This window comes from Ostrinia furnacalis, unplaced genomic scaffold, assembly GCF_004193835.3.
Source record: "Ostrinia furnacalis isolate ACB-3 unplaced genomic scaffold, ASM419383v2 OfSCF7334, whole genome shotgun sequence".
Taxonomy (NCBI): Eukaryota; Metazoa; Arthropoda; class Insecta; order Lepidoptera; family Crambidae; genus Ostrinia; species Ostrinia furnacalis.
Window position 1 is genome coordinate 32,615 of NW_021137573.1, and position 14,301 is coordinate 46,915.

The 14,301-nt window shown below is 36.8% G+C and overlaps 1 protein-coding gene across 1 annotated transcript; it reads left to right on the forward strand.

Moving 5' to 3' along the window:
- The first annotated feature begins 563 nt into the window (after positions 1–563).
- On the forward strand, positions 564–8,235 carry LOC114363912 (SH2B adapter protein 1-like). The gene is made up of 3 exons (XM_028319804.1): positions 564–662; positions 4,577–4,621; positions 6,656–8,235. The coding sequence occupies exons 1-3, from the start codon at positions 564–566 to the stop codon at positions 6,854–6,856; spliced, it is 345 nt and encodes a 114-aa protein (XP_028175605.1). The 3' UTR covers positions 6,857–8,235.
- The last annotated feature ends 6,066 nt before the right edge of the window (positions 8,236–14,301 follow it).

Here is a 14,301-nt window from a genome sequence, read left to right on the forward strand (position 1 = left end):
TTCAAATTGGAATATGTCCAAATCCTCTCAGTAACAACTAAGTGTTCTGACCAAATAATTGATAAGAGACTGCAATAAGTCGTTGGGCGAGTCTGATATTTATTTACTTCCTCGTGTCTAGGCCAGAAGAATACTTCCCTTGATTTATCGCATTCACTTGTGTTATGATTCAATGGCTTTCTTCCTTTCTTTGAATTGAATCGTACTGTATTGATGTATTGTTATAGGCGTAGTTGTGAAAACAATATCATTAACTATTGTAAAACTTTTGGCTGAGGTCAAATTGGTTCTTAAGATCATGAAATATTATAAAAAAATCTGAAGAACGACGTCACGTTAGTTTTTAAAGCATTTTTAGGTACGACGGTAGGTACTTACCTTGCCGCTCCTTAGACCCTTTTTGTCGGCGATAGGTATTCATCTTAAACCACATTTTCCTTTAATTATTAAGATATCAGATTCTACAAGTTATCTGTTACATCTCATAAAGAGCCCATAATAAATCTGACCGCAAATTATCGCATTAACCCCAAAACGCGGGCGGCGGAAAAAACGCGCAAATTATGATCGCTCGTCACCGCAACGTCACGTTATCTCCCCCTGTCACCGAACCGAAACATATTAAACGTCGTACAGATGATAAATGTACGACGTACGACGAGGTCAGGCATCAGCCGGCCTCCGTCGATCCTAATAAACGATTGTGTATGATTGACAGCCGGGTCGGTCTTAGCCCTTTCCTGTCGGGAAATCACGCAGGCTCTGGCGCTAGCGATAACTTGATTTGGAAGGAACAGAATAGAGTTCATCTCATTTTGTTGGATTAGATACAATCTGTATTTCTTATATCTCTCTATCGCGTAAAACAATTAAACCATTTTGTTTGCCTACTAAAGATTGGAAGTATTTTTGTTTCTAGATAGGTTATTCTTTAGTTATACACAGCTCTACAAAATAGCAAATACGTACAGGAAATACTCGTATATAAGTTGAAACTGCACTCAGACTACCCTCAGAATTAAGCGACGTCTCTCAGGTTTAAGAAAACAGGCCGAATGAACTGAACCAAGTATAATTTTACTTTAGTTCTAAAAACCTGCGCGTACGTGTTAAATCTGAGGCAGGGATTAAGCACCGTTTTAGTAGGGATAAAGACGACTCCTTGCTGGTAAATGGATCATCTATATTCGCAGTCCGTTCGGCAGTGAGAGGGTCTACCGATAAATGTCATGGAAACAATAATAGTTTGTATGGAAACGTTCGATGGGAAGAATGATTTGAGATTAAGTAGCCTAAAAATAGCGTAAAAGCCTCTCCAATGGGTGCCAAATGTTTTCTGGGTAGACAGACCAAAGTGGACACTTACAAAGCGTGTTTAGTGCCAATAGTCCAGTCAATAAAGCATTATAGATGGAAAACTGTAGAACACAATTTCTGACTTCAGGACTTTATTTAGACTAGTTAGGAGGTGAACATAGCAAAAGTCCCCGCCCTTAGCCCTTGAGCCGGCGGGGAGAGGGGGGTTTAAAGGTGCCACTTTTCGGTTTTTCGCTTAATCCTCGGAAACTATGCGTCCTAGTGACATGACTACTTTGAACCAAAAAAAGCGTATTCAATTTGCTACAGATGAGATAGACAAGTTTTTCTATAAATTGTATAGTTTTCGCGGCATCTGCTCTAGAAGGTCTGTAATATTGGAAATTTTATTTTTGTCTTACATGTTACCATCAGGAGAAAATCGACTAAATCAACATTGAGCAATCATTATAGACATGCGGGAGCATGTTAAGCCTAGTTCCAGCGAGGGGACTACACCGTGCGTATATTTAGACGAATCACTTTGAGCCACTTTTGAGTCCTCATCACTCAAAAACTACTGTGCATTAACACTTCAAATTTGGCTCATGTGTTGAGACTTACAAGATATACATCAGTTTCAAATTTCATAAATCTGCCTCAAACGGTTCTTTAGATATTGACGTCCAAAAATCTACATGTTTGACCTATAGACCGAATTCTAACCACTTCCAGATGACCTCGAAGGTTCAAATTTGGCATCCAGAAAGGTAGTTATGTAAATACAAAGGAACAAATAAAAAACCAGTAAATTTTAACATTTCACATGTGATAGATAGCTAGTAGTGCTCTAAATATCGATTTTTGAACGTCAATACCTAAATAACCGTTTGAGCTATATTTATGAAATTTGAAGCTGATGTACATCTTGCAAGTCTCAATACATGAGCCAAATTTGAAGTGTTAATGCACAGTAGTTTTTGAATGATGAGGAGTCAAAAGTGGCTCTAATTGGTTCGTCTAAATATACGCACGGTGCAGTCCCCTCCCTGGAACTAGACTTAACATGCTCCCGCATGTCTATAGTGTTTGCTCAATGTTGATTTAGTCGATTTTCTCCTGAAAGGAACATGTGAGACAACAATAAAATTTCCAATTTTACAGACCTTCTAGAGCAGATGCCGCAAAAACTATACAAGATATAGAAAAACTTGACTGTCTCACCTGTAGCAAATTGAATAAGCTTTTTTTGGTTCATAGTAGTCATGTCACTAGGACGCATAGTTTCCGAGGATTAAGCGAAAAACCGAAAAGTGGTACCTTTAAACCCCCCTCTCCCCGGCGGCTCAAGGGCTAAGGGCGGGGACTTTTGCTATGTTCACCACCTAACTAGGCTAAATAAAGTCCCGAGGTCAAAAATTGTGTTCCATGGATTTCTCTCTACACCGTCGTTAAGGCATTCATTGACTGGACTACAAGCGTAGATAGATATTGACACATACGAGTGCCTACGCTACATAGAGTCCGATTTTTATAGATCAACGAAACTTTTCGTTTATTTAGGTATAAAATGTGGAACAAATCAAGTTATATAAACTTAAATTTAACTAAGAAGCTGTTTATTTAATATAAACAAGAATAATAAAATTTGCTTTTGCATTAGTATCCGTTACATGTTACTACACATAAAAGTATCTAATATTTACCTCATAATTCCGCTTTCTCTGAAATCAGTATTAGTGGTCGTGTAATCAAAGTTGTAATATCAACAACCAACAGTACTTGTAACTGGTGAAATATTTTTCTTTATTGCCAATCTCAGAACTTCCCGCGTTTAGAAATTAGGGCCATTCCTGGACTTCCAACCGTTCAAAGCCCAGTCGCCAGATACAAAGATAACGACTCAATTCCAACAAGGTAATCGATTCTTGACGATGCCCAACGCACATTATCCGTATTTATTGACTGTTATTTTTACGACCCTCGGGCAACGGCAAGAGCTCGTATACTTCGATAAAATTCTAGTTCCCCCACTAAAGACCACTTGGAGTACTAAGGTTTCCTGGAAGAATATCAAGCGGCAATTTTGCCAATGGTATATCACATGTAGGCCAAGGATCTCAGATTTACGATAGATTTTGGCCGATATGAATAGTAAAACTGTCACATGTGTTCGATAGATGTAGACACGATTTTTCTCTCAGGAGTTTCTGAAAATAATGCTTGTTTTGTTATTGCCCTATCATGAGCTATTTTGGCGTAGGGTCTATTTAGATTTTTGCCATTAAAGACATGGAATTAGCTTAGACAATTGACATAGCGTGCCGAGTAAAATTTTATAGGAATAGTATTTATTATTTTGAAAATAGTAAATAAATAAACTAAGTAAGTATTTCACAATTTTGTGCAAGGACAGACTTTAAAATTGATATATTCTAACCACTATCCTTAATGCAATGCAATATCTTTTCGAAGAAAAACAGTGTCCAAATTGCACCAAAATACAGCAACATTTACTTATAAAGCGATCTTCATAGTATACGACTGGATGTGATGCATTCATAAAGCTACGCTTGCAAATTTTCTGCTTGAGCGAAAGTCTCCAAAATACTAAATCGAATTTTATTTAAAACATCTCACGAGAAAACCCGAACACACTTCTTACATTTTCACTGAGACCCTTGGCTGAGTAAAATAAAATAAATAATACGTATCATAACTTAAGATATCCTCTGCATTTATCACAACTCTCGCCATGACATTCAATTCGTTTTTACAAAACATAAGTTTATGAAAAACAGCATCATTTTTCTTGAAATAAGTAGTAGAGGTGGNTATGATGATCATCATTTCAGCCATAGGACGGCCACTGCTGCACATAAGCCTCCCCCAATGACTTCCAGATTATCCGTCACCTTTCCAGCTACCTTTATGAGAACTTCTGTCCACCTACGCAGCCTTCGCTGCGCTTGCTAGTAAGTGGCTTCCACTCCAGAACTTTCCGGCCTATCGGCCGTCAGTTCATGATTTGTGCCCTTTCCAAAGCCATTTCAGCTGCTAATCCGTCGGGCTACGTCAGCAAGTAGTACGTTTAAGGATCTCCTCATTCTTCCACAAGAACACCTCTCGTTCCCACCGCTGTAACTCCTGTGTAGCCTGGACGAGAAGAACATAGGAGTAGCTCGAAGTTAAGGATCATCAGACACCAGCAACCAGCATAAGCCCCCTCGCGTGGACTTCAAAGGGAATGTAGGCCTAATGTAACCTAGGTCTAAACCAGAGCGAGACGCGCCGAGGGGAATATGTGCTCACCTTCAACTTCCAAGTAAGTTTGTAGGCATAGCGAGGCTATTCTGACCTTTCCCACAGAACAGGCGTACGCTGGGAGGAGTATGTGCTGACCTTCAACTTCCAAGTGAGTTTCTGTTGGCATAGCGGCGCGGCATGGCACTACCGCTGTAACTTCTGAACTCCTTTGTAGCCAGAGTGTAACTCCTATGTTATTGCATTGGAGAAGTTGTAGCTTCTGTGCAGCTCTATGTAGCCAGGAAAAGAACATAGGAGGAGTTCAAGTATCGAATCCCTCCAGTACAAGCAGATGACAGATGAAAAACAAAATTATAAATAATCTTTTAAAACATCTGTCCGTAGTATGTTTATTATTATGTTTAGAATAACAACTGGCTACCAGCAAAGCTTGGAGAGGCTCCCAACTAGGGTTTCTGATTTCTCGACTTATTTTTTTTCTCGAGTTTCGAGAATTCTCGAGGCCAAAGTCTCGAGTTTTCTCGGGTCTCGAGTCTTTTAATGAAAACTGCTGAAATCGGTTGAAATTTAATAAAAACAGGTTTTTTTAATCTAACATACCTACTTTTATGCACAACAATCAATATTAGAATTTAGTACCACTTATTTTGGTAAGGAAAGAAACAAAAAATAGAATCTTCTTTCATAATTAATATTTATAATCATAACAAAAGTCATAAAGTGGCGTGTACTTTAAGGATAAATAACAATAAAAATCTGGAGCTACAATTGAATCACTTGTTTTCTAAAGAACACACACACTAAATAGCAAAATTACGACAAATAGTTTTTTTATGAGCAAAAAAAACTTTTTAATATTTTTTTTAATTTCTTACAGATAACAACTTGAATAAACTTTTCGAGGAGGCACGAGTACCTAACCTAACGTCTGTTAGGTAAGGTAACTGTCTAGTTAACAAGATTTTCAGTCTTTAAATCAGTCAGAGTTAAGCATATCATAATAAATATATCATAATCGTTGGTGAACATTATTACTTAGTTTCGATTGAGATCATTACTTGCAAATCAAATCAGTTAAAAAAATTATAATAATAAAAAAAAACTTTTTTAAAAACAAGCTTTATTCTGAAATGCAGTTGTACTAAAATGAAAAAAATAATCGCGCATGGTATTTATTCCTCTTTTTTCTGTTTGCGCTTCAAGCTTTTGAAATTACTTGAACATAAGCATACAATTATTTTTTTCATTTTAGTACAACTGCATTTCAGAATAAAGCTTGTTTTTAAAAAAAGTTTTTTTTTTATTATAATTTTATTTTACACTCTTTCGGACCCTGGTCATCAGTTAGCACCAAAGTGCTCGGGAAGACGAATCAAATAAACCCATACTCGATAAGTTTCCGCCGTTTCGTTTATGAGTTCCTATGGTCACCGTCTGACTCCATCATCATAACCCTGGACATCATCTATCACTAAAGTGCTCAAAAAGACAAATCCAACGAACCCAAATTCGATGCGATTCTGCCGTTTCGTTTAGGAGTTCCTATGGCTACCTCCTGACTCCATCATCAGACCAGCTCAATGGTACCACAACATTGCATTGTCATCGTACTTACATAAGTATACCAAATTTCAACTCAATCGGTTGAGGAGAACTGGTCTTAATTTCAGTTGCAAGATTTGTCGCACACATACCTACTAACAAGTGAAGTCAATATAAAGCTTGTAATAATAATAAAAAGCTTGCAATAAAAAAGGAAAGACTATGCCAGTCTAAAAGCAACGTTGACCTATTAAATAATTAAAAACTTACTTTTGTCTAAGAAAATAGGCTTTCAAGAATATTAAAGCTTCAAAATCGAAACTCGAGAATTCTCGAGCTCCGGTAATTTTTTTCTCGTCTCGAATGAAGCCAAATTTCTCGAGTTTTCTCGAGTTCGAGAAAGCTCGAGCAGAAACCCTACTCCCAACCCGCCTTTTCATTGTGAGTGTAGGCCAAATCCACCATTTGCGTCATAGAGAATCCTCCTGCGTCTCTCATATCCTGTCAATAGTGTTTTCTTTCTTTCTAACTACAACCCTTTTATTTCCAGGGCCGCGCGAAACATCTCCGCATGACGCTCAGTGACTCGGGCCAGTGTCGGGTCCAGCACCTCTGGTTCCCGAACGTTCACGACATGCTCGAACACTTCCGAGCCCACCCGATCCCGCTCGAGTCGGGCGGCGCTGCTGACGTCACGCTGACCGAGTACGTCGTGTGCCAGGACGCGGGCCGCCAACAAGTGAGAGACTAGGCGCGCGATGCTCGATTGTTTTTAGAATGCGAGATGCGTAGTCGATTGTTTTACGATTGTGAGATGTTTTATCGATTGCTTTTGGACGTGAGACGTCATTGTGCTCGGTTTTGAGATCTTGGTAGATAGCGATACCGTAAATTGCGCGCTCTTTTCACAGAAAATGACCTCTTTTGGCGTATACCACAAAAATGTTTGCGTGTCAGGTTGCATTAGCAAACATTTGCTAAGTCAGAGTCTTATTTGACAATTCGTTCGATATTGTTATTCGATTTTTCTTTCGTCAAGTATGATCGATTTATATCGTCTTCTCTGGTTTGATTACTCAAAAGACTTGTTATTTTGAATCGGGACAATATCTCGAGTTACTTCATACCGCTGGAGTCGGGCGGCGCTGCTGACGTCACGCTGACCAAGTACGTGCCAGGACGCGGGCCGCCAACAAGTGAGAGACTAGGCGCGCGATGCTCGATTGTTTTCGAATGCGTAGGCGATTGTGGGAAGTTTTATCGATTGTTTTTGGACGCGAGATGTGATTGTGCTCGGTTTGAAATCGTTACAAAAGGAAATTACGTAAATCGAACGCTCTTTTCACCGAAACAAGTCGTTTATGGCTTAGAAAAGTAATTTGATGGTGTAAATCAAACGCTTTTTTCACTGAGAATAAACCGGTTTTGACGTAATATTGTAATTTTCTTGGTGTAGTCGATTGTCTTATGATTGTGAGACATTTAATCGATTATTTTGGAACTCAAGGTGTGCTCGTTACTTTTAGGTTTGAAAGGCGAAATGTTGTTTTAGTGTATTTAGATTCAGTTTCAATATCGCTAACCTAAACAGAACAGAATACTTATGTATGCGTCTTAACGACATCAGACACACATCGCTAGACAAGTCAATATTTTTGTTTCGGGACCTTAAAAGAAACAGGTGTCATTAACATACATTAAATATCAGATTTTAGAAAACTTGTAGGGTATTATGTATATCCAAATTATATTGGATATCTCGCAATTCGTCAAAAGCAATCGAGAACATCCACAATCGTACTAGAAGTGTCGCTTGTATGTAATGAGATTTCATTATGTTTATGTACTTCGTATTTATTGCTCAAGCTTTACTTTAAATAGTAGTTTGTATCTGTATGAATGTTCGTAAAACATTTTGTTTTCAATTATCACAGTTTTTTCAGTTACTGTTATTTTAACTTTTAGATTGAAACCATTCGTTGAAACTACTGCCCAGTCATCATAACTTCATAAGACACTTATAAAATGTCACATAAATCTATACTAATATGTATTATAAATGCGAAAGTAACTCTGTCTGTCTGTCTTGCTTTCACGCCTAAACCACTGAACCGATTTTGATGAAATTTGGCGTAGAGATAGTTTGAGTCCCGGGAAAGGACATAGGATAGTTTTTATCCAGGTTTTTCATTTTGACAGATAAAATACCACGCGGGCGAAGCAGCGGGCGGAAAGCTAGTATTACCTAATAAGATTTATTGTAAAATCCTACATAACTCAATATTTAGGAAGAAAATAAAATCTTATATTAAATATTTTGAATATTGTAGCTCCTTGAGCTATTATATTATTTAGTCTTGAAAGTGGATATTAATCATATTCTTCAATTTATATTTCTCTGTAAATTCAAAGAGGCATTAAAGTCCCACCGAATGTTCCTAGCAAGACTATACTTACAAACTTAATTGTATATAATTTTATAAATGGACTTCACTAACCACTGGACTTACTAAAAGCATTTACCAATGTTTAAAATATATGCCCTTTATTAAGACAAAAAGGCGCTCTACGATATTTGTATGATTCATATTTATACAAACAAGCCTTCTTAAACACAATGCGTTCCTAAGATAGCGCAGTTTCACGGCACACTAGCGCCACCTGACGCTAAGCTATAGCCCTGTCTCGTGACGTAACGCTATAACGTCGCCACTTGACGTTACGCTGTTGTTTCGTGACGTCATGATACGCTAGGAACGCTACCTGTTTGACCAAGGCTTATGCAATACCGTGCTCAATGGTCTGTGTATTTTAAAAAGATCACAAATTTTATACGTTCAGTGCCAACCTCTAAAATTATATTGGTTCAATAAAACACGCATTCTGTGATAGTACTGATCAAACTAAGTGGAATGTGCATTTTTAATGTTGTAGCATATAGTTGTCAGCTTTTAGTGTAATTTTTGCTAACCCCCTCCTAATTTTTGAGTCCTAGAACTATAATGATTACACCGTGGCTAAAAAGTCTTATTCGAGAAAAAAAAACAATTATTTATCTTATTCTTTTCTTTTGTAAATATAATTTAGTTGGACGTCAAACTACAAATTATTTAGGTATCTAATATTTTAATTATTCGTTTTAAAGCTTTGAGACCAATATTAACGGCATACCTATTCATTTTGAGAATTGAAGCGAACAAATGAAATTAAGCATTAGTTGATTTTTAAAACATTTTGTCCCAATTTGAAAATTATAAATAACTTGAAATTTTGTCCCAATATGACATCTCCTAAGAAATAGTTTTATAATTTTAGTAACAATGCAACTCAAGTTTAGTCTTACAGGCTACTAGTAGATAAGTGTTCTTACTTCCCAACTGCCATTTAAATATAAGTAGATTTTTCAAAGTACCAAGTGTCATTTACTTGAATTATATTTTATCTGTCTTGATATTTTACTAACACCCGTATTCACAAACGATGCTTGCTTACGTGAAGCAGCAATTCGAACGCACAGCGTTGAATAGAGCTCTGTGATTGGTTCGCGCGTGACCCTGTGCGTCCACGCGCACTGTGAGACCTCATAGTAATGTTTGTGACTACAGGCGTAAAAGTTCAGTATAATAAATATTCTCAAAACAAGGAATGAAGAAACGAAAAGAAATTCTTAAGAATTTATTTATTGTTTATATCATCCACTTAGCTTTATATGCTTGTTGCACGATTTTAATTTGTTTTTATCGTTTTTATTTGGTGTAATGTGTTTTGCAATGTTTTAATACATAACAAAAAATCATTCTATTTTTTTAAAAGATTGTTAGAATTTTGTTTAATGTAGATCTGATTTTTTATTAATAAATATTGGGAATATTGTATACCGTAATCTGGCCTATCAAGGTAAAATTTTTCATCGTGAAAGTAATCAAAATATTTATATTTTCACTGCCTATTAATTTATGAGCTTTCAAACACCAGTTTTCTTGATTTTGAATGCACAAACATATTTAAATATTTTAAAAATACATAGTTTCAATACGTTTTTGTTGATTTTATTCATGTAACGTGACACAAATGGAATATCTTATATAAAAATATTTTATACTTGAATACATTACAATATTGATAAAATTGTAAAGTTATTATTTTGTGTTTTATTGAAATATGAATAATGTCACAGTTTTTGTGGTGTCAACTAACTAAATCATGCAACATACAACAGTCACGTGTTGTTTCCTAGTGGAAACACACCTTTAACTGTTGGCTGACAAATTGTATATTTTAAGGTACATTTTGCACCAAAAATTTTATAGCCTTGAAAACTAGACACCTTTATAAAATAGGATTATCTATGACTTACGGAACACATATTAGGGATTTTAACTGCATCATTATCGACAAAAGATATAATGTTACTATTACATGTATAGGTTAACCATAGTCTCATGTAGAATTAGTTTTATTTAACTTTTTTTTGCATTTTATCGATATATTGTTTTATTTAATTGAAAGCATCGCCATGTATGTAGTTTTAGACTGATTTTGTTCAATGGGAATGTATTCATATTATTATTTTGAAAATATTATTTAAGTATCTTAAATGAAACATTAAATTAACTATACTTATTGTTTTCTATAAAATATAATGTCATAATAATAATATGATTTTATTATGTTGACTGTTAATAAAGTGTACCTACTAACAAAGTATGTTTTATAATATTTATTCTAAATAGTATGATGCTTGTACAGTTTTGATAACTTATTGTATAATGAAAATGTATAAATTTTTGTATGTGTATTAATCGGCCTAGCTAGATAATGAGTTTATTTAATAATTTGATTTCTTATGAGTATAAAATATAGTTTGCATCATTCTATTGGAATTTTTTAAATGTATGTTTGTATGTCTGTACAGATCACAATCATGTTCTTCCGAGCTTTAAAATAATACCTTGGTTGTAAATTTTATTACATATTAAACTTATGGTATGGAATGGCTTGACTTTTTATTTGCTGTATGTTTTTTTATTTCCTTTGCCAGTTTTTGAATTTGCACATCGTTTGTGGTAAGTGTCTTTTTTTACACGCTATTTTAGTTTTGTTTCGTATTTGTTGCATCAATGTTACATTTAGTTTAGTTTGCATTAATGTGATTATATTTAATTTTTAGTTATTCGTATTAAATAAATCTATTGTGGATGGTTAAAGAGAGTCAGCAAATTGAATTCGTTCCTGTATTTTTTTATCCTTAATCTACTATTCTCCTACCGCTTCAGTTAACATCACTGTCTTCCACTAATGAGTGACAGGACCTAACTCTGCCACTGTGGCAAATTGGTGTAATCTCTCAGTCCACTCTTGTATTAGTTTTTGTTGTTGTAATATTTTGTCCCCGAATAATCTGTCCAGCCGGGCTAAGATGCGCACCGTGATAAAATCTTATCGATGATTATAGACGACATACGACAAATGTATGAGCTTATCGCGTAAAATCGATAAAATGGCGCGATAACCGCTTATCGAGCGCGCATCCTAGGCCTACTTTTTTATGCATAACAAACAAGGCAGGTATTTTACCACAATACTGATCACTTTTTTATATACGTTGTTTTAATCATATAAACCCCATGATTTCAGCTGAACGTGACCCACGGCAGTGACGTGCGTATGCGCCGAGCGGAGTTGGAAGCGCTTCTGCAAGCCAGTGGCGCCCCTCACGACACTCGGGCCGTGGATAACCAATACAGCTTCGTGTAGCCGTGGGCTGCGGTTAAAGCTGCGTGCTGCGCCACTGGTAGGTCAGATAGGGTGTGATGACGTCGGAATCGCCCGGAACAGACTTTCCATATGAGACAGACCTTCAACAAGAGACAAATCTTCTACACGAGGCGGTCCCGTCAAACTAACATAGCCCAGAACAGACGGTGAAACGCAACTGCAACGAAACTGCAACTTTCTGATGATTCTTATGAATGAAACTGAAAGTTTCAAACTGGTCGCGTCATGTGTGGTCTCTCAATGGACGCTATGGCAGAAACTTAGATGCAACTCAAAAGTAACTAGCAGTTGCAGTTTCGTTGCAGTTGCGTTTCACCGTCTGTTCTGGGCCTTACAGATAATTACAAAACCCTTCTAAGGCTGAGTTGCACCACCTAACTTTGACCGTAACTTTAACGATAACCGGTGTTTTTGTATGGAATTTGACAGTTTTTTTTGCTTTTGTCAAAGTTAAAGTAAGATGGTGCAACCCAGCCTAACTGCCACGCCCCTTTCCAGATGGTATTTGCGCTCGGAATGGGATGTCATAACTATCCAAAATCTTATTTCTTCGACTTAATGGGTTTCTGGGCTATAATTTTCTGTTCTTTATTATCCGTTCGTATGATCAAAGTGTATACTTTTCTATTCATTTTGAACTTTCCTGCTGTACCCACCTACAATATAATTTTTATACTATCTTGATTATTTGTAAATATAAAACAAATCCCTACGCCAAGTTACCTACTGAATTCTCAACAATGATAAACGGTGCAATACGCAGCTACACCGTTGAAGCTGTATTAAATATCCTACTTGATTAGTAGGTAGTGCAATTTTTTGTCACCTGACAAGCCCTATACAGGGTGACTTTTGTATCAGTATCCAAATTTTTTCCTGACATTAGGTATCGTTTATAGATGACATTTTTAATAAAAAATAGGTAGGTCAAATTTTAACATCAACTATTTTTTTCCTAACCAATTAATAACGTAGTGTGGTTACCGCGCTTAGCGCGTAAACATTTTGCGGGAGAGCGGGTCGAGCGGAGAGCTGGCAACGTGTGGCAACGCTCGACCGGCCGGCCTGGCCGCGCGGCGCGCAGTGTTGTTCTGGATACGGCAATTGCCGTAATATACGGCATTCACGCATCTTAGGCACCATAAATACGGTATACGGCAGCACTTTGATTACCGTATCAAAATATACGGCAATTGAGTAAAGTAGAGTTTTTAGAGTTTTTCATGAGTTTTAGTAAACAAAAAATAAATATTTCGTCTAATGGAACGCAAAAACTTGTAAACCATAGATGAAGTAGAAGCGCCACGAAAAGAAACGCCAAAAATGCAACCATATCTCCGAGATTTTAATGTCTAAAATCGTTATTTCCTCATTTTGGTAGATTCTACTCTTTTGTTCGGGTAGGTTCTAGGACTAGGACTAAATTATTCAAAACCTTAAAAAGTGAAGAATAAAATAAGTAAGTTTAAAAGTAGTATACGCATAGTAGCTACATAATACATCACTTNTTTTTTCACGCTATTTTAGTTTTGTTTCGTATTTGTTGCATCAATGTTACATTTAGTTTAGTTTGCATTAATGTGATTATATTTAATTTTTAGTTATTCATATTAAATAAATGTTATGTGGATGGTCAAAAAAAGTGTGATAGGACCTAACCACGGACCTAACTCTACTGTGGCGCAAATTGGTGTAATCTCTCAGTCCATTCTTGTATTTTTTGTTGTAAATATTTTGCCTCTAAAGTCATTTCTCCAGCAAGCCTAGGATGCCGATAAACTTTTATCGAGGTATTTTATCAATTTTGAACAATCATCATTTTAGCCAAATAACGTCCACTGCTGGACAAAGGCCTCCCCCAAGGTTTTCCATAATGAACGGTCTTTGATCGATAAGCCCATACATTTGTCGTCTAAAATGGTCGATAATATTTGATCATGGGTGCGCACCCTAGCCCGCCTGATCACTTATAATATACGTTTTTTTTTAATCATATAAACCCCATGATTTCAGCTGAACGTGACCCACGGGAGTGACGTGCGTATGCGCCGAGCGGAGTTGGAAGCGCTTCTTCAAGCCAGCGGCGCTCCTCACGACACTCGGGCCGTGGATAACCAATACAGCTTCGTGTAGCCGTGGGCCGCGGTCAAAGCTGCGTGCTGCGCCACTGGTAGGCCGGATAGGGTGTGATGACGTCGGAATCGCCCGGAACAGACCTTCCATACGAGACAGACCTTCAACAAAAGACAAATCTTCTACACGAGGCGGTCCCGTCAAACTAACATAGCCCAGAACAGACGGTGAAACGCAACTGCAACGAAACTGCAACTTTCTGATGATTCTTATGAATGAAACTGAAAGTTTCAAACTGGTCGCGTCATGTGTGGTCTCTCAATGGACGCTATGGCAGAAACTTAG